The 20910-nt window shown below is 29.0% G+C and overlaps 4 protein-coding genes across 4 annotated transcripts; 2 read left to right on the forward strand and 2 right to left on the reverse strand.

Moving 5' to 3' along the window:
• Positions 1 to 889: 889 nt before the first annotated feature.
• On the forward strand, positions 890 to 5574 carry LOC123293992 (probable serine/threonine-protein kinase tsuA). The gene is made up of 3 exons (XM_044875034.1): positions 890 to 1310; positions 2668 to 2938; positions 3260 to 5574. The coding sequence occupies exons 1-3, from the start codon at positions 891 to 893 to the stop codon at positions 3553 to 3555; spliced, it is 987 nt and encodes a 328-aa protein (XP_044730969.1). The 5' UTR covers position 890; the 3' UTR covers positions 3556 to 5574.
• Positions 5575 to 6727: 1153 nt separating this feature from the next.
• On the reverse strand, positions 6728 to 8330 carry LOC123292813. Its single transcript, XM_044873526.1, has 4 exons — positions 8258 to 8330; positions 8019 to 8074; positions 7803 to 7940; positions 6728 to 7335 (listed from the first exon to the last, which is right to left on the reverse strand). The coding sequence occupies exons 1-4, from the start codon at positions 8328 to 8330 to the stop codon at positions 7117 to 7119; spliced, it is 486 nt and encodes a 161-aa protein (XP_044729461.1). The 3' UTR covers positions 6728 to 7116.
• A 759-nt stretch (positions 8331 to 9089) lies between these two features.
• LOC123293994 (RNA transcription, translation and transport factor protein) lies at positions 9090 to 10814 on the forward strand. The gene is made up of 4 exons (XM_044875036.1): positions 9090 to 9258; positions 9321 to 9632; positions 9717 to 9877; positions 10518 to 10814. Exons 1-4 carry the CDS (start codon positions 9198 to 9200, stop codon positions 10719 to 10721), a joined length of 738 nt encoding a protein of 245 aa, XP_044730971.1. The 5' UTR covers positions 9090 to 9197; the 3' UTR covers positions 10722 to 10814.
• A 2190-nt stretch (positions 10815 to 13004) lies between these two features.
• Positions 13005 to 20242, reverse strand: LOC123293982 (protein O-mannosyl-transferase 2). Its single transcript, XM_044875008.1, has 14 exons — positions 20071 to 20242; positions 19910 to 19993; positions 18528 to 18612; positions 18363 to 18467; positions 18187 to 18295; positions 17493 to 17767; positions 17309 to 17415; positions 16212 to 16404; positions 15792 to 15995; positions 15132 to 15375; positions 14925 to 15073; positions 14582 to 14735; positions 14329 to 14472; positions 13005 to 13222 (listed from the first exon to the last, which is right to left on the reverse strand). The coding sequence occupies exons 1-14, from the start codon at positions 20115 to 20117 to the stop codon at positions 13005 to 13007; spliced, it is 2118 nt and encodes a 705-aa protein (XP_044730943.1). The 5' UTR covers positions 20118 to 20242.
• Between the last annotated feature and the right edge of the window lie 668 nt (positions 20243 to 20910).

Consider the following 20910-nt stretch of genomic DNA (forward strand, 5'->3'; position numbering starts at 1 on the left):
GATATGGGTAAAAAAGAACTTCTCTAGATTGTATAATGTCTTCCATAACATTTATAAATATTAGACGAAAAATTCATTTGATGTTTTTATACCATGTATTCGCACCGTGTGTGAGTTTTATTGGAGGCGTTTCCATGGTAACAATACACTTTAATTATAGAATTGTATGAATGCATATATAATTGTATGGATTGCATTTATCACTTACATTGAAAATTTAATATTATTGTCTCACAAATTTAAATAAATAATTGTGATAATTTACATTTGAAAAATAATATTTGTGCAATTTGATTTTTTATTTTCACAATTTTGTAAAAAATGTTTCTTATAAAAAAAAATAAACAACTTTTGTTTGAAACATTTTTTTGTAAACATCACTGTTTACCTGTGAGAGCGCAAATTAGGCGTAAATTGTATAGTATGTACTATATGGGAATGAGTTATACATGTGTGACATGTATGTATGTGTGATGTAACAGAGTAATCAACACTGTCTATACATGGTATTTCAACAATTAACTCAGTCAATAGTTTGTTTTCACTTGTTTGTCTTAGAATTTTGTAAGTAAATCTAGAATTTAGTTTCTGTTTGATCCGGTGATTTTATATATACATACATATGTACAAATGATGTATGATGTATAAATTTTTCGCACCACTTTGTATTGAAACTTTAGAACAAAAAGAAAGAGGCAACTTACAATAAAGTTGTGTATTCTATTTAATTTTGACATTGACAGTTGTTCATACAAAATAATTACAAGTTTTGTAAATTAAAAAAAGTTAATTTAAACTTAATCCACATTAATAAACTAGATTTATTATCAATTAATGATTATGTGAAAAAATATTTTCATTTCAATGAAATTCTAGAATGAAAGAAAAAAATGACAGAACAGAGTAATCAACAGGCAAAATTAGATTTTATTGTAATACTGAGTAATTTAAACCGTAAATTTGAAGTAATTTTATGTAAATGGACAAATGAAAAAGAATTTGAAGTACGTATTAGAACTGAAATCGATCATGACAACGAAGATTTTAATGGTTTATGTGATCAATGGGTTGAACAATTTTCAAAAGTAACAAATACAATTTGGGTGAAAAAAATATCAAATACTGGACCAAAAATACGATTTCGCAAACAATATCAATGTTGGACAAATGGTGCTGGTAAAGTGAAAAAAGAATTGTTATTTGATGCACGAAGATGTCGTGCGGTTCTTGATATGAAAGTGTTAACTGATACACCGTTAACGAGACGAAAAAATAAACATATGCGTATGGGTTTGAATGCCGTTGTTAAGGTATTTTATTTATTATTATATACAGGGTTCCTACAAAAGATTAATCGAATTTTATAGCCTTGCAATAGGGTATTATCATTTGTCAAAAATAAATCATGATATTTGAAAAAAAAAAGTTAAAAAATATACTTAAATATTCTGATTTCGAGTCATAAAAGCCCATTTCTTTCATTCTTTTAAAATATTAAAATTAAAAATCGTAATTTTAAACTGTATATCACGTGACCTAAAACGCGGGTGAGCCCTGTTGTGATGTCATAGCGGTATGAGTCATAGACCATCAGCTAGTTCAGTGTAGACAGCTGGGTATAATATATACATAGATAATAAGTATTTACATTTATTGTAATCAGATGTCTATGAATATATCTGTCAAATTTATTTGTGTTATTTCGTATAGTGATACCCATATTACGTCATCAAATTGGATGCCCGCATTTTACAAAACAATCAATTGACTGAGTTAATTGTTGAAATATCCTGTATATAAAGTATTGAATGTCAGTGCTTGCATTATTTTTAATAAATTAGAAGAGTTTAAAAAGCTAAAACAATTATGACTTGATATCTCTTTTCATTTTTGAGTTATCGTGATGACATACGGACAGACAAGTGGCATTAGACTAATTAGGTGATTTTATAAACACCTATACCAAAATTTGGTTCTTATCATCAATATTTCTAAGCGTTACAAACTTGGGACTAAAACTAGTATACCTTGATGTATATATTTCATATATACAGGGTCAGTGGCGGTTTTAGGTGTGGCAAACCTGGGCCACAGCCCAGGGCCTCGCTAAGACACACCTCTTCACACACAAGAGGTGAGTAATTTAAATGAGCTAGAGTATTCAAAATAACGTGAAAACGAGTGGTGAAAAATCGTTTTCAAAATTAAAATTGATCAAAAACTATTTGAGATCAACTATAGCTCAGGATATTTCACGTATTCTCGATTTCGACACATTTGGAAAGCAAAAAGCTCGCAAGGTAAACTTTTATGTCTAAAAAAGTGCCTTACTTTGGCTGCCGCCGGCGCTGTGCAAGGTATAAAAATACAAAAATTGGGTTCATTTGATGATTGGAAGTATAGTTTCTGAGATATCGTCCACAATCCCATACGCAGAGATTTTTTCGAATCAATTTCAAGTAATTATTTAGAAAATCTTTGTTTATTAGTCAAATGAACTAGATTTTCATATTTTTAGGGGTCCTAGTTACTCTAGAAAATTAAAAAATCCAGAAAAAAGTTTATACTTTATGCAAAAAAAAAATCGTTTCAAAGAACTGAAACTAAAACTTAAGTACCAATAGAAGGTAGAATTTGTATTATTTTTGATAAAAAATTTTATTTTAGATAAATTTCACACATTTACATGATGTCAAGACTGATGAAGCATTTAGTTTTTTTGTACATAATTGTCCAGCACAACCTGAACCAATATTTGTGAACAAAACATCAAGGACAGTCCACGATGTAAAAAGTAATAATAATAAAAAGGCATCACAATCACAAGAATTTAAAACTGGAAATACAAATGTCACAAACCATTTATCATCACATCTTCTAATTAATAACTCATCAGTACCGACAAATCATTCAGTTTTATTGAATAATGGAGCATTAGGTAATTTTTTCAGGGCCGTATACACCAAACCAAAAAAAATATGACGATACATTACAGTAATACTATCATTTTTAAGTTAGGGAACGTCCAAAATACGCTACACCCATCATTTTCGACCTCTCTCCAACTAATATCTTAAATATACGAACGGCTAATACACAATTCTCTGATATTCCACTTTCATACTTGCTTCTCATGAACGGTTATTGTTATCGGTAAAAAAAAGCCTAGAAAAGCTTACTTGTCAGGGTTCTAACTGTTTGCCATCACTTCTACTATAGTATTAAAACTACTACAAGTGCAGTAATTTTTTATTCGCAGATTCAACAATGCAACAACGTACATCACAAATGCAACATTTTCCAATGTTTCCAAACCACCATTCAACATCGTCACAACAATCGTCTTCGAATGATCAACAACGCCATCCAATGTTAATGTGTACACCAACATTTTTATTTGATTCACCACATCATCATGGATTACAAACATCCTTAAATATTCCGCAATTGCAAGAACATCTTGTACAAATGCAACAACAAGCTCAACAATTACAGCAACATCATCAACAACAACAACAGCAGCAGCAACAAGCAGAAAATATGCATTCAAATTAAATTGGCACTGTTTCTTTATTTTAAATTTTTAATTTAACTAACAGGTCAAGGCCCAGGATACATTTTGGCAATTCATTTTAGGAAACAAATTTTTAATGTGTTGTCAAGATTGTGCCTAAAAATATTTTCCTCTACAAACATTCTCATAGCCGGGATGTTCTGTTTCAGGGGGTCGAAAATGTTTTAATTGGGCCACAATTTTCAATGAATATTCCTTGAGAATTAAGAATGATTTTCTAATAAGAAAATAATTCAAGAAGAAGTAATAATTCGACAGGTGCGACTTTGAAAACACTCCCTTAAATGTCTGCCGTTGTTAAAATAAGTTGTCAAGATATACCCTGGCGTTAAACCTATAATAAAGGGTACAATTTTAAAAATTAATACACCCAAAGACAAAATAAACCGTACAAACTAAATTTGAAAATTTTTGAACTTCTGTAATAATCAAGATGAAAAATATCTTTTTAAGCTTGAAATGGCATTTCGCTTTCAAAAGAAAATTGCGCGTAAAATAAATTTTTGGATATTTCAAAACTGTCCTTGGGCGAAAATAATGTCCTGGCCTAACCAATACTGAGATCACTTAGCCTAATTAGCTTGAGTTTGGAATATTTTTTTTTTCTGTATGGTCACTTATCTCTTAGATATCATCTATGGAAAAAAATTTTTTTTTAAACATCAATAATGAATGTTCCTTTCAAGATTTCATCTCCATATGATCAAAATTAACGAAGTTATAGTCTTTCAAAAACCACTTCGAATGCTGGGTAGACAGCTGCCTTTGAGTTTATCAACCAATTTTTTGTTGTTGCTTAAAGCTTCTTACGCCGGATAATAATTTGTTCGTACTAAACAACTCAGTCAGTGTAAAGGAGTTTTTAACAAAATTGCGTTATTTAGAGTTATTTAATATTTATGTAATTCAGATTTTCTTAAAAAATTTTGCATCATTCAACAGTCATTACAAATATCTGAGATATTATAATATCTTCGATGTATTTTAACATAAAAGTATGACAAGCGAACTTGCTCATGCAATTCTCTTTCATACCAATAACGGAACTAAGTGATCATTGTGAGTTAATAAAGAATCAAGCTCTTTAAGTCATATATTACAGTATTGAAAATGAAAGCACATTAAAAAAAAATTCAAATCGGAATTATCATAATATTTCAAGTTCCTTTGATTACACTCATCAATGTACATAGAATATCAGATGAGATTTAAAATACAATTAGAATTCTGTAAAATTTTTAATGCATAAATTTTGGTATGAAAAATCTTCCATCTGCCTTTTAGATTCCCAGAATGCGTAGATTTGCATGCTCAATAGAAATATCTCTGAGATATTAAAGATAATTAAAGACAACTAAATTTAGGTCCTAAATAAATACTTACTATACACTCAGTGACGTGTTTGGAAATATATTCTTAAAAATATTCAGGAATATTTGATTTTACTGAATAGGAAACATATTTAAATTGGATATAATAAATATTTTGTTGGAGTGCTGGAGATAAAAATGCAGCAAAACCTGAATGATTTTTCATACCTAAAGTGTACAATTATAAATTTGATTCTAATATAGTGTAGCTAGTTTATTAGAATATTGTTATATTCATATATAAATGAAACTAATTTTAAATAGATTTCAGTGGTTAGATACGTGCAATAAAAAAAAGGCACAAAAAAAGTGTCAAAAACTATTTTTTAAAACTAGCATATTTTTTTTTATTTAAAATACAATATACTCTCTTTAATTCAGTGTATACTATTGCTTCTGGTTCGAGATTCAAGGAAAATGCTTCTTGAACCTAAGAACTGAAATTGACGGATGATTTGTTTTATCTCCAATTGGATGTTCTAACAAAATAACGTAAATGCTTCCATAATCTGTTAATTTCGACAATCCAATCTACGACTTATTTTTAAAATATGCCGAATTACCGAGAGTCTAAACTAAATCATAGTTTCGATCGTGAAATCAGTTTAAATTAAACTTTATGTAAAAATATGAGTACGCTGTGATTATTTCAGAAAATTTGTATTCCATTTTTTTATACGCATCATGATATTTCATTCCTATTTTTCCTGCACAGAGTTATCCTTGTCATTAACATATCTGAGATCAATAGGTACTTAAAAAATTGGGTACAAAATGAGCCTAGCATTTGCATAATTTCTCTGATAATATAAAATTGCAGTTTTATAAGTTGAATAAAATAAAATAAACTACAAATTTATTTTCTTACAATTTTTCTCGAAGTTGCCAATTTCAATAAAACAAGAAACTCTTTTCGAGTAAGGGAACTGTTATGTTAAAATTCAGTCACTATTTTTCAATAAGTTAATTCTGCGAGGTTAGGTTAGGTTATATTGGCTGTCCACGAAGGACACACCGCTACCCTAAGCATATCGCGGACGAAATTGGTTACGCCTTAACCAACTGAGCTAATAGGGCGACTGCGAGGTACATAATTAACTTTTTTAAAACTCTGTGCACCTCGTTCCTATATCGCGATGTTCTATTGAGTGAGGCTAAACCCTTTAGCCCATCTAAGGCATGTTTTGAGACTGTCACCGCTGTTGTTACAGGTAAAACTGCCAGAACGCGAAGCATTTGGTAGACATTTAGAAACGCATCTTCATTGCAAATATCAAATTAATTTCGCTGAACCTGATGTCAAGGAAATCATCGTGCAAGAGTCTTCTTCAAAATTTTTCATTTTATTGAGAAAGAGACAAGTAGAAATTTGATAAAATATTGCGATGATTCAAAAATCGATCCCGTAAATGTGTCAGAAGCAAATCGATATACGGTATGTAGATTCTGATCTGGAAATTATTTTCAACTAAAGCAGTTTTTTTTTTGTATATTCGAGCGTTGAGTCCGTTTTAACGCGAGTCTTGGCTTTCCATACCGTATTCATCTCTGTGTAGAAATACTGGATTACCCGTAGATCATAAATTACTTTAGATGAAATAAAACTATAAGAATTTGAATGTAATTTGTAAAATATTTTTAATAGACTAAATATTTAATTTGACAAAATAACAATTATTAAATGAATACATAGAAACTAAATCATGGCCTATTGCTAAAAATATTAATCCATTTACATATTGTTGTGATGTATAATACATATGAGTCCACTCAAATCTACATATCCAACAAATTTTCTCCAGCGTTTCCTTTTCATTCAATCAAAATCTGTTTCGCGAGGTTCACCCTGATTACATCTTATTGATAAACAAACGAATTTAATACAATCATTGATATTCTTATCATAATAACTTCAACAACACCCTTTTATTCACATTTTCGTTTTCAACAATTTCAATGCGTGATTTGTTTCGACGATCATCCATGGTCAATAGTCTTCAGATTAAAAATCAACAACGAATGTCGAAACAGCTTGAACAGCTAACTAGTTAGTGGAAATGCGTTTAATAAAGGGCAGTATTTACAGGACTATATTGTTAGTTCATGTTTATGTGGATAGATTCTCAATGGGGGAGGGGGGTTATTATATTTAAAAAAAAAAGTCTTATTATATTAAGTTGATATACTATTCTCCGTTGTGTCATTCTGCGACAACACTAGAATAGCCTTTTGTTTCATTTCCATTAAAGATTTGAAAATATCTACTGCAATATTATTATCATAGTCTCCAGTTGGAAAATTCATTAAAGACGTTTTCAATTCTTCAATTTCTTTACTTAAATTTTCCATTTTTTGTGTCTTTGATGAAATTTTCTTTATTTCATATTTCGTCTGAAAATGATTTTAAAAAACTATTTTTATAAAACACTTAATGGGAATCAATATGAGTATCTTTATTACAGGTTTTTCGATCAAGTTGTACTCTGATTCCATCTCGAATCACTTTTTTGTCTCCCGTATGTTTTTAAGAGACGAGATTGAATCAAAGTAACGTCGATATTATTCTCCTACATAGGCACCCTGGTGGAAAAAAACATACGAAGAAAGAATAAGTTTTTGAAACTCTGTGAAAGTCTTAGGAACTATGAATAGCTCTGAACTTTTGTTTTAGAAACTGATTCAAATAGTTTCTAAACTAATAACTTTAAAAGGTTCTAAGTTTCTAAACTAATAGCCAATCAAATTAGTCCATAAAATATAAGTAAGGTTACAAAAATTCTTAAAACCTTAAAAGTGTAATTTGACTGGATAATAAAGCCTTTTATATTATCTATCATTCCTTAATAAAAAATACTTACCTTTAAAATTTCTTTTTCCAAATTTGATATTGTTAAATTTAATTCTTCCACAATATTACTATCCATAGAATTTGCAAAAATTTCATCTTCTGGTAACAATACATTATCAGGTATTCTCAAACTATTATATAAATGCGTCTAAAAAGTAAAATTAAATATACACTTAAATTTTTTTTATCAGAGGCCAATTATTAAAAAATTATAATAGTTACTTACCTGAAATTTTTCGATAGGTGTTTCAAGTTTCGAGATAATCTTTTTTTTAACATTTTCTTTTTCTAAATCAAATTTTTCATGAGTATCAATATCCATATCTTTATATTTTCCTTTAAAAGTGGTATACATTTGTTCGATACTGTTTAAAAAAATTTCACAAAGTTCTTCTTTAACTAAAAACAAAACACCGTTATGCAAGTAGAAAAAAACATAATGTTTAGAATGTAACAAATACTAACTTGTTGAATTAATTTTTTGTAACGACATACTATAAAATTGAATTTCATATACTAATTGTGATGAAGGATCCATTTAAAAAATTTTTATTACAAAAGCACAGCAAAATTAAAACTTTTTTATACTTGTCGGTTAAATACCTAAATATTATTTTGAAAATACAATTCAACCAACTTTTAGAACTGAAAAAAAAAATTGTTGTATGAGTAGTGAATATTCTATCAAATGTCAAAAATCTAAAGGCATGTTTGTATGATAGTTAAAATGCGAATGGATAAAAGTTTAAAAGTACAACTAGAGTGAAATTAATGCTTATATTTAAGCATTAATAATTTAACCATGGTACCATGGAGGTTAGAGAGAGCCGAATTGGTAGAGAGAGCCGAAGCCAGAGGTAATGAAAATCTCACAGCTTTTATTTAGAGAAATCTCTCAGAATGAATAAGTTAAAAACTTCGTATCCAAACATTCTATACTTAATTCCCCTTAGGCTTCTACAAGTGCATGATATGACTATCAGTTTCACAGTTCTTTTCACCCATATCCTAGTCAGTTTCAATCGAGCTCAGTTAAATGAGCTAGTTGGACTTGCCGTAGTCAAGGTTATAGCCATTTTCTGATTTGAGACAGTGCGAGTTACCTTGTCAGTTAATCTCTGTGGTTACCCTTTAGTGGTTAATTAGCTGTAACTTTTTCAAGAAACAGGCACATACAAAAAAAAATTGTTTAATATCACTTATGTGAAATAGCCCTTAATTAATTGAATTGTAAAATTGGAGTAATTCGTAATTTCAAATATTATGGTTATTTTTTTTGAGCCACATTGTATTTTCTTTTTTGTATGTGACATTTTGACTGTAGCGTGCTAGGGAATACGCCGGGATTGTGTTAGTAGAAAACTTATTACTTATCTTCAAAATAATTTGATTTTCATAGAAAAATATGTTTCAAAGAAAATTATCAGCTTTAAATCATCCATCACCAGACAAAATTAATCTTAAAGGTTTGATTTTAATCATTTTCTTAGAGGATCATAATTTTAACAAAATAATTGTATTTTATTAGATACCCAAGAATTTCGAAGTTTAGTGTTATGGTTAGAAGATCAAAAAATTCGACACTATAAAATTGAAGACAGAGAAGGTCTTCGTCAGATTAAGAATAACGATTGGCAAAAATATTTTGATAAATATTTAAAAGATTTGGCTTGTCCTATTCCAATTAACAAATCAATGGAATGTTTTGAATGGCTTTTATCGTTTGCTGTACGTTTAGAATATTCGGATAATGTTGATAAATACAATTCTGTAACAACTGAAGTAAAAAAGCAAGCGGTTCCAACTGTAATTTCATCAAATCCTTTAGATAAATTAGATTGTACGTAATTACCGAAATATAGTTTAAATAATTTTTCTAGTTTGATGTTGAATTTTCGTGGATCAAATATTTTTGATTTTCCAGTTCAAAGTGAAGAATTTATCAAAGGTGTAAATTCCTTAGCAAAATTATTGAATGTTACCCCACATGCAAATCATTTAATAACATTGAGAGCAGTTTCAAAAGTTATTTCAACTCGTTTAAATGCGCAAGTATTACAAAACCCAAGTTTAATATTAGTAAAGGTAAATTTAAATTTTATTAGTAATAGTTCGGTATCTTATTTAGCCGAAAATTGTTGATTATGACTCATATGCCACTCATCAAATTTTAGAACTATTTTAAGCTTAATCTATTGGGATTCGACATATGAGCGGGGCTAAAACAACATGGCTGACATAAAGTGACAAATTTTAAAAATAACATAGCAATACATACCCTTCGTGCTTCATGTAATATTTGCCTGCTTGAGGCAAATTATGAAATATCAGATCTGTATTCGTATTGGAATTTTTGGACTTTGGCAATTTTTCAGTAAACACTTTACTTTTCAGACGAAATAATTTAATTTTTTTTATCAATTATTTATTATTGTTGTAATTATAACTTGCAAAAAGTAATCAAATCCAAACTTTTCAATGCTCAACACTAAAAGCTGTAACTTGAAATTAGTTTCTACTTTGACAACCAGGTGTCATGCCTCCTTTTGTCAGATTCCAATTAAACTGCACGAAATAACGATGAGGTGATTTGGCTACAAAATCATATGAAACAATACGATGATTGTCGCCTAAGTCGTAATTAACTAGATAGATTTTCTCGTCTAGATATCAATCTATAGTTTCAAAATAATTATTGTATTTAAAGTTATTGAACTAATTTTAGGGTGTACCAATTCCATTGGAGGAAGCAAATTTAGGATTTACAACTGGCGATTATGTGTACAATCAAGCTGCGAAAATTTTACGATTATTGTATATTCAAGATTTACGTAAATTACAAACACGCATAAATGAAACTATTGTTGCTGTGCAAACAATTACGGCTAATCCGAAAACTGATACTAAATTAGGGAAAGTTGGTAGATAATTATATTTTTGTAGAATGATTCTACAGGAAAAATTATATGATATTTCGTACTCGTAACAATAATGTGAGAAAGTTTTTTATCTTCCTTTGCATCGTGAATATATATTAAACAAATTAGATTGTAATCAAATATTTTATCATTTAATAACATTCTTATTTATTAAATTAAAGTTCTAAAGAAAACGATCTTTTACAAAAAGCCCTATCATATCCTACAGGTTTATATGAAATTTGATCAAATTGTCTGTAATTGTAATAATACAGACCTTAAACGGAAGCTAAAACACTGTATAATGTAGTCGAGTACAGCTCAAAATGTAAAAAACCATGGATGTGCACATTATGGTTGACTTTTAAAGGTCTAACAAATGTAGGTAATGCCAGAAGGGTAAGTTTTTTAAATTTATTTTTGCTAATTTAATAGTATCGAGGTGTTAAGGCTTGTTGTCTCACTATGGGCATAGTGTGGAAATTATAATTTTTTTTTATATTTATTTAGTATATTATACATAATACTATTAAATCGATTGACCGTCTTTAATGTTCGGATAATTAACATGGAGAGCACAGATTATAATTTATTACATAAATAGATAGGCAACTCTACTGTACATGAAAATTTGTCCAAAAAGCCCCCTGGAGAAAGGCACTTACAATAAACTATTTTTTTTTTTTTTTTAAATGGCGGGAACTAGGTACTATTTTAAATATTTCTATTCAGTTTATCATTTTTTTTTTTTTAATTTCTTTGTATTTATTTGCCTTCTAAGTAAATAAAATGAAGTTTTTTAAATAAAATAACAAATATTAATAAAATAGTTATTTATTGCAATATTTGAAATAAAATAGCATATTTATTTTAATATTAACATTATTAATAACAATTAATTATTAGTTTGATGTAAGTTAAATGCAATGTAAAACCATTTTATTTCGTTAATAATCAATTTTAATCACAATTAAACACTACCTAAATGTAATCAACACGATTAACAAGGCCTAACCGCTAAAATAATCCCAGTACATACCATAAAAAAATCGGAAAATAATATAAACACACTTAAAACGACTAAATTACACTAATTAGTTCATGAACAGGGGCATAATAAAAACGACCAAAATACTTAAATAATGCCACTATACAAATAATCCACAAAATGTTAATAAAGACAATCAATTGAGAATACACTCAAAGAAATTTAACGATTTTTAATGACATGCAAACGAATTTTGAAAGACGTATTGCTTATTTATTTAAAAATATATAAAATATTGTTTCCCCAACAACTATCGAAATGGATAAATTATTATCAAATCTAATAGATGGCCCTACATGAATATAACGTGTAGAGCCACCTGGAGAAAGGTATCTTCAGAGAACCAAAATAGTAAAAATTTTACAGGGAGTTGCAGATCTGTTTTAAATTAAAAACTATAATCTGTGATGGAGAGCATAGGAAACGTTGCGTTTTTAATAAGTGTTTTTATTCTAAAAAAAAACCTAACCTTCAGATATTTTCAAAAAAACTAACCGAACATTGATGCATTTGTTCTGTGTTAAACATATAAGACATATAAATTACTCAAATTTAATCAATTTTATTGTTAGATTAAAACGACTATAGCTAGAGTAGAGGCAGATAAAGAGCGATATCTAGACTTTAATACGAGAATATCTCCACATTGTTCATGAGAGTTAAAAATAGCACATTATTTGACTATGTATGTATACTAGTGATGTGCCGAATGTTATATTTTGTAACCGAATGCAATATTCGCAAGTATTAACTTTCAATTAAAGCTCTCGCAAATTTTTATGTATTTACTTAATGTTTATAATTTTTCAATAGCGTAAAAGAATCTACCGTATAAGTTCATTAAAAACAGACCGTATAAGTCTATTAAGGGTGGTTCATATGCACAAATTAAATAATAAATAATCATATTTTGCTATTTGAAGAATTAAAATAAAAATTTTAATCTTATTAGTTGTTTTTTCATTATATATCCGTACATAATGTCATTTTTTTTTCAAAAACATTCGCATAGTTTCTTCTTGCGAATGCGAATGTTAAAATATATACGAATATTCGGCACATCACTAATCTGTGAATATAGTCACAACTTTTTTACAATGTTGTACGGAGACAAACACCTTGACGTAATCTAAATTATTTAAAAAATGGATAAGTGAAAAAAAATTATTTATAAAAATAAAAAAAATATATATATTTTAAATCTTTTTAAAAAATGTACAAAAAAGAATAATTATAAAAATTTTATTTAAAATTCCCATGTATCAAGCCATTTAAGTCGGTGCATACTTGAATTTGTTTCGGATGCCGTGGGACCATTCATACCATACGATAATGGTGAAAATATAATAAAACTATATGATAATGCTGCCACTAAACTACCTTTTATTGTATGATTTATTAGATATTTGTAATCATTTGGTATTAAATCAATAATTCCACTAATTATGTAATCTAACATAACACCTGAAAAAATTTAAAAAAGGTAACTTTTTTGGTCATACCCCGTTGCTTCGGTATATTTAAAAATTCAACGAATATAAAAATCCAATATAACAATTGTATTCAAAAGTCGAAAACTTCACAGTTTTATTTAAATTATTAAATAATGAGACTGAATGTTCTTAATTTTGGTATAATTATAAATAGTAATGTTTTTAAAAGCACTTTGACTAAAACCAACATTTATTACGACTTCTCCATATACTATGTAAAAAAGATTGTTAATAAGTGATTTCTCGTAAACCGTACATTCCTGGAATCATTTTGTCCCAAAACAATACAAAATCGAATCCTTTTTACGATTGGACATGTAGTTTCTGAAATTTCGCCAAAAATCGTATATAAAGGACGATATCTCAGAGCAATTTCTGTCATTTTTTCGAAAACTTCTGTTTCAATCATAAAATGGATTAAGGTTTCACTGGCAATGTAACAAACAAAATTTAATAGCAAGAAAAATTAATTTATAATTACTCAAAGAATGCTCACGTAAAGTTTATAATACATGGATGGCCGAGCTTTGCTCAGTATTTTTTGAGCTAAAAACACACAAATTTTATCACTAATATAAGAATCGTTAATGTCTCTACACAAATACCAATTTGAACGTCCCGGTAATGTACTTTATTTTGTAAACTATGATATACTTATTATATCACAAGAGCTATAATGAACCAAAACTGCCAAAGCCACACAGACTTCACACTATACAATACATACGAAGCGAACCACATACAATGTATGTACTCGCCAATAAATGTTAGGAAAAAGAGGAGGAAGATGTCATATTTTGCAGTTGATGTAATTTTTTCCTGAAAACACGAATTAAACGATGTTTTCTAGAGATGAAACTCCCTTGCACACAATATTTCATGAAAATCATTAGAGCCATTTCCGAGATTTTTGATATACAAGAATTGCTCCTTTAAATATATAAGATACAATAAGAATACATAAGATAATGTCCTTCAAAATATTTTATGGATTTATGCTTGAATTAGTGACAAGTAATAATTCCCAAAAAAAAATTATGATTAGCCAAGTATTGGAGCAAATTTTAGTAATATTACCTGTTAGCATTGAACTAAATAATAAAGCCGGAAAATAGTGATGAAAATATAGAACACGACCCATTGCCCAAAATGGCACATAATGTAATATCCATCCCACAAAGAGCCATACAGCAGTCATTAACTTCGGTTTTGATGTTAAAACTACAATTTAAAAACCATATTATGTATTAAAATATTAATCAAAATTAACATTTTAATAATCTTTAATAAATTGTTAATTAAATTTTCGTAGAATCAATCATTTGTATACCTTTGTTATTATTTTGATGTTTTCTCCGTTGTTCTTTAACAATATTTATAATGAAAATGATTAAGAACAATGTCAAAAATATTAAATTTCCCCACCATATTATTGGATTACCCAATAAGTATACACGGTGTGATGACCCCGAAAAAAATTGACCCTAAAACATAAACTTCTAATTAAAATTTGTAAGTTGTAAACAAATGAAACACTCTAAAAACTGTAAGAAAAATAACTGTGGTTACTTTTTATACTTGGATGGCGAATCCAAGGGAAAAAATTGTTGAAATTCTGATTTGCTTTCTTGTGAAGTATGTTTGAGATACAATTAATTATTTATACTACATACCCTGTAATTAATTGGCCATTGCCATGGACGGGATGTAACTTCACCTTCTTTGGGTTTTAATCCAGCGTTACCTTGAAACATAACTGCATGCGATTCGATGAAACGTTCGAGAAAACTCGGCGCATACACACTAAAGCTAACATTTGGTACTAAAAAAATTAAAATATTGTTTAAAATATTCTATAAACTATTAAAATGGAGTTTTACATTTTGGAAAAATATTCTCTTCAACATTCCATACAGCACTTGGATCCCGCAAATTTGGATTACATGCAACTTCTTGTTGTTCGTAACCCCATTTTGGTAATTGTTTCCCACTAACAGTTAAGGCACAAGCTAATAAATAATGCACAAAATGTATTTTTGATTTAACTGTATAAATTTTCCCATCATCGCCTTTTTCGCCATCAACTATAATTTTCCATACATCGTTTGCGTCACCAATACCAGCCTATTTAAGATAAAATTAAATTAATTCATCATGGTACATCAGTACGTACTAATCGTAATTCTTTAAAAATCAATCGTTGTGATGATCTTCTCTTTGCGGTTAAAGTGGGCCAATCAATCAAAGCGAGCTTTATTTTATCTATTTAATTCTGCTATCACAGAGGTTTCAGTAAAGAAGCGAGAGATAAGGAGAAGTGCTTCAGTAAATCTGGCTGTGGCCATGGCAGCTCAAGTGAAAAATGCGTCCCATGTGGCTGGTTTACATTTTGAAAAATTGCAAGTAAAAGAAATAATTTTGAAGAGATGACTTTTGCTTTTTGGGTCGATAATTTTGGAATACCCTGTCTAATAATGTGGACAAATTTGTACAAATTTTAGGATTTTATTAACCAACTTAAAATTTATCTGATATTTTACCTCACCATATCCAGTAACTTGATAAAATTTTTTTGTTAAGGGAGCAGGAAGTCGATGTGAATGCAAATTACGTTTTGTTGTCACATGTTCTAGACGAACTAAATCACCATTCTTCACTAATTCAACATCATCACTCAAAGTATCTGTATTATATTTTTTAATCAACCATTTGTTGTTATCATCTTTATGAGTATACGTTGTTATCTGAAAAGTAAAATAACTATTAATTTATAATCAATTTCAATCTTTTATAACTCCTACATCTAGGTTCCACCTCAAAATGATTGGACTCTAAAGCGTGTGATAATATCTAAAGTTTTACATTAAAGAATGCCTCTCATTAAAGAGGGTTGTTTTACACTAGCCAAAAAAGACCAAAAATTAGCTTTTGGGTGACTGGTAGGTTTTAAAAATATTTACCTGTTGCTGGCGTGCTCCAACCCCTGCTGGATATAAATGTGGATGTGAATGTAAATAGCCCCCTCCAGTACGTTGATTTTTAATTGTTACAACAGCTCCGTAACCAACATATAACGGCATACTACTTCCGTGCAAGCCATTACCTTCTAACTGTGATTGAAATGCTGAACTATAGAAACCATCTCCATTACCACTATAAAAGTTAATTTCATAATTTAGATTAATCGCATTAAAAATTGAGAAAAGAGATAGAAGACCTAAATGTAACATTTTTGCACCACTTCCGTAATAATTGATATTACCCCTTGTTTTAGTATTTGGTCAGATTTATTTTAACATTAACGGTGTGGTTTTTTGAAAAATTTAAATTTTGTGGTACATTAAGTTTAATCGGATTTTTATTTTAAGGATTTTTGCATGAGAATTTATATTGTTACAAAATTTATCATTTCTAAGTCCAGTTCAATTAGGAGTTATGACTGTAATTGATATTCCGTATGACCCCAAGAGAAGGGGAAACATTTTTTGTTGTAAAATTCACACACTTAGTTGGTCCATTTGTTATAGTGATCAAACGGATGTCAAATTGTAGAGTTCAAAGTGTTATTTAAGGAAAAAAAATGATTACCTGGATGAAAATCACGCAAATTGAGAGTCTGCGGAAGCGGAACTAAATTTAAATGACTATACTTGAGTTATTTTACCGAGGCCAACGTTGATAAAAACCAAGTACGTTTTTAAAGTTTTTAAAGCACGCATCAATTAAGAGGTTCGATCTTTTAATTCTGATTTAAAATATTTATTTATATTTAGCAAAATTATAAAATTCAAATCAATTAAATTGTACTATTAAGCTCGAAAACACACAAAAAGTTGGCAAAATAATTCAAGTATAAATTGGGCAAGTAATTAAACGTTATCGATCGAAGTCATTTGCCTAGCTGTTTGATTTAATGGCTGAAAATATCTGTCAGGCTCCTAGTTTTATTAAAAAGTTTTTTAATTGAACGGCAAACTAAGCTAGTTGGCTGCGACGGATACATATCGTCCTAATTTTAGAGTGGCTAAATATTTTACTCAAAATTATGTCATTTTACCTTTTATTTAAAACTCTCAGGTGAATATAGAATATTAACATATATACTAATGCTGGCCAAATTATCAAACATAAAGCTCGAGCAAATAATTGTTTTACAGTAAATATCTAGAAAAATAAAAATTCAAATTAATCATAAACAATTTGGGTTAGAAATGCTTCTAAAAATTAATATAGATACTTACCACTGGTTTTGATAAATCGCCAAAATCACGCCATAAATCCGATATTGTAAATAATCCAACTAATAAAATTACAAATAAACCAACAAATTTCACTGAAATACACAATGCTAACATTGTGCCAGTAAATAATAACCAACCCCACCAATTCCATTGGAAGACGTCCCCAGATTGAGTTTTTGATGAAACTTTTACCATACCAAGTACTGAACCCATCATAAAGCATAGCAATAATGGATCTAATAAAATATATTGGGTCAAAGTTAGGAGACCAACATCTGAAAAAATTTTATAATTTTTTTTTTTTGCTTCTTTCTATTTAAAATTTAAAATAACGAAATGTGCATTTTTAGTTACACATATAACGCTATAATATGTGAATATCACAATAGTTATTAAAAGCATCCTTGAAGGCTCGATTAGCCATTTAGAAGATAATGAAACAAATTCGTATTTTTACAAAATAAAAAGTTTCAAATTACACAGAAGTTATAGAGAAATGTGACCAACGCTTGTATCTTGAATAAACGTACGTATTAGCATACCTAGTAGATGGGAAATGCTCTACAAAAAAAAGAACCAAATACTTACAGCAACGGTAGCTGAGGAGATCAAAACTTCTAAACTTCTTAGTTTAAATGCGGAAAAGTGCAAAATAAAACAGCATTCCTCTAGTAATAAACAAGCTTCAACTTACCGAATAATATTAATAAAGCCGCAAAAAACGCTGATGATATGGATTGTGTACATTCCCAAACAATTAAGTATGCCATAGGAACAATACTAGCTCCTAAAGCAGTACAAAACTAAAAATTGATAATAAATTTATCATTCTGAAATTTGAAAACTTTTTTCTTTTCAATTAATACTTACAACTCTCATTCCAACATAATTTGTGTCTTCATATTTATCACCCGGTTTATCAAAAGCAAATTTTCCATCATACCCCGTTAAATATCCAGATAAGGCAATTAACATCTAAAATATGTGAATTGTTTCAATAAAATGAGAAATAAATTGATATGAATATTTGCTTACTTTTCCTAATGGTGGATGGACATCGAAGAAAAATGTTCTATTGATGTACCAGCTACCCATTTTACCAAAATGCGTTTCATCCCAGCTAAAATTTTTAATTAGTAAACAAAATTAAAAACATATTTTTATTTAAAAGTGAATGTAGACCAAATGACTTAATATAAAAAAAAAAAGAGGAAAGGGGCTGGGATTGACATCTCCTGGTGGCTGTACAGATAATAAAAGCTTTAAAACTGGGAAAAGGCAGGGAAGCCCTGAAAATAAACAAAAACAAAAACCAAATTTCGCTTGCTATGCATACTAAATTTCAGCTCCTTTGCAGTAAAGAGAGCACTAGGAAATAAATAAGTACGTAGGATTTGTAGTATTCCTAACCCATCCCGTTGAGCTTTGATATAGTGCCAGTCTATATTTTCGAGGAAAATATAACCAAAATTCTCTTAAATTGATCTTTTTAAAAAACGGTGCCTGTAAAAAAATAATTGAAATTATTGCTAAGAAAAAACAATAAACGAATTATCATATTTTTTGTGGAATTTCGAATATAAATCAAGTATGGGTCTGTAACAGAAAAAATGTACATTCCGATCTCCACAATTCTGATATCTACAATCTATTTATATGAATAAAAACAAGTGAAAACAAACAATTAACTGAGTTGTTGTTGAAGTACCAAGTATAGACAGTTTTGATGACGCAATCGTTTGTTTTTTGACGTCACGTAAATAAAGAAAGATTTCCACTCTTAAATAGCCACCACACGCATAACTGATATTCCAATATTAATACATACTACAAAATTTTCACCTAATTAGCGCCCTCGTGGGTAAACAGTGATGTTTACAAGAAAATGTTTCAAACAAAAGTTGTTTATTTTACATTTACACTTAATACATTTTTTACACTTAAACATTTGTTCTATCTCTAACGGTTTACAAGATGGGTCCTACGGATCCAAGACCCAATTGACCTATGTTGCTCATTTACGAACTCGACCTCACTTTTTACGTCTTAAGCACACTATAAAAATTTCAGGTTGATATCTCTTTTCGTTTTGGAGTAATCGTGATGACAGGCGGACAGACGACAGACAGACAGACATACATACGGAAATGGACTAACTAGGTGATTCTATGAACACCTAAACCATTTTTTTCGTAGCATTTTTAAGCGTTACAAACTTGGGACTAAACTTAATATACTATGTATATTTCATATACATGGTATAATAAATAAAGTATAATATTATTGAAATACGGCTCTGGCAACAGAAAAAGTGATCAATCCGGCTCTGATAATACTGATATCATAAAGTGTGACGTATTCATACAAATTCAAATGATAAAAATATTCAAATTATAAAAAGTTTTTAATTAACTTACCAAACATGATCAGGTTCAGTGACTTTATAAAATCGGGTCGCAAAAGTAATTGAAACAATAATTATAAATGTTAACCACCATAACCTAATTATTAAAATTAAAAAGAAAGTAATTTTGATGAATTAGAATATACATAAATTTTCTAATGAACTTTTTCTTACGAATTAGAATGTGAGGATGGTTTTTGATTATCTTTTGCCACGGACATTTTTGAATATAAAAATTATTTCCAACATTTAAATTATTGGCTAAAAAGTAAATATTTTATAAAAACAAAAATTAAATGTCAGTTTGTTGTCTGTAAGCACTAAGACAGTTTATCTTGGTACCGTTAATCTGTTACCTGTCTACGTATTCAGAAGAATTCTTTCCTTACCAGCTTACTTTATTGTATGAGTAATTATCATTTCTAATGTATTTTAAATGTTCATAGTATTTTTGATAACTAACAGGTATGAATTTAAAGTATATTTAATTTGTGGAATTTTGCTCTTGAAAAAATGTGGTATTTTATTTATGATTATGGGCTCCCCTGATTTGTATTGGCAAATTTTTATAAATGGTATAAGTATACATACAAAAATATTATTTGGAAAAAAAGACAATATTTCTTCTATAAATAATATGACTTGGTTTAATTAAATTAATTTCTTCAATCATTTCGATTTTAATTTTAACTTTCATGAGATATTTTGAGAATGGAAGTTAATACTACTAATATTTCTTTCATTTCGACATGACATCTGACCGCTTAAGTGCCTCAGGATTCTTTTCTTTTACCACTGGTCTAAGAGGGAACTAGTAAAGGAGGGGTAAAAAATTCTGAAGAGCAGCAATCTTTCGATGAATCTGGAAACGGTTCAATATAAAACCTCTCTTAATCCCAAGACCTAGTAATGAAATACAAATATAAGGGAAAAAAGCCACTAGAGTCTTTCGTCCCATTAATTTAGGCCGCCTAGAGTACAATGTCTCCTTATAAATTGGAGGATGTTTTTCTG

The sequence above is a fragment of the Chrysoperla carnea genome, chromosome 2 (genome assembly GCF_905475395.1).
Source record: "Chrysoperla carnea chromosome 2, inChrCarn1.1, whole genome shotgun sequence".
Taxonomy (NCBI): domain Eukaryota; kingdom Metazoa; phylum Arthropoda; class Insecta; order Neuroptera; family Chrysopidae; genus Chrysoperla; species Chrysoperla carnea.

Excerpts from the sequence above, each read along its gene's own strand:
- LOC123293992 (XM_044875034.1), top strand. The coding sequence starts at position 891 with ATGACAGAACAGAGTAATCAACAGGCAAAATTAGATTTTATTGTAATA. Across the intron at positions 1,311-2,667 it reads GTTTGAATGCCGTTGTTAAG|ATAAATTTCACACATTTACA; the intron begins GTATTTTATTTA and ends ATTTTATTTTAG. Across the intron at positions 2,939-3,259 it reads ATTGAATAATGGAGCATTAG|ATTCAACAATGCAACAACGT; the intron begins GTAATTTTTTCA and ends TTTTATTCGCAG.
- LOC123292813 (XM_044873526.1), bottom strand. The coding sequence starts at position 8,330 with ATGGATCCTTCATCACAATTAGTATATGAAATTCAATTTTATAGTATG. Across the intron at positions 8,075-8,257 it reads ACAAAAAATTAATTCAACAA|AAAATGTTAAAAAAAAGATT; the intron begins GTTAGTATTTGT and ends ATTTAGAAAAAG. Across the intron at positions 7,941-8,018 it reads CACCTATCGAAAAATTTCAG|ACGCATTTATATAATAGTTT; the intron begins GTAAGTAACTAT and ends TTTACTTTTTAG.
- LOC123293994 (XM_044875036.1), top strand. The coding sequence starts at position 9,198 with ATGTTTCAAAGAAAATTATCAGCTTTAAATCATCCATCACCAGACAAA. Across the intron at positions 9,633-9,716 it reads TCCTTTAGATAAATTAGATT|TTCAAAGTGAAGAATTTATC; the intron begins GTACGTAATTAC and ends TTGATTTTCCAG. Across the intron at positions 9,878-10,517 it reads CAAGTTTAATATTAGTAAAG|GGTGTACCAATTCCATTGGA; the intron begins GTAAATTTAAAT and ends AACTAATTTTAG.
- LOC123293982 (XM_044875008.1), bottom strand. The coding sequence starts at position 20,117 with ATGTCCGTGGCAAAAGATAATCAAAAACCATCCTCACATTCTAATTC. Across the intron at positions 18,468-18,527 it reads TCCATCCACCATTAGGAAAA|ATGTTAATTGCCTTATCTGG; the intron begins GTAAGCAAATAT and ends CACATATTTTAG. Across the intron at positions 13,223-14,328 it reads ATTTAGTTCAATGCTAACAG|GTGTTATGTTAGATTACATA; the intron begins GTAATATTACTA and ends AAATTTTTTCAG.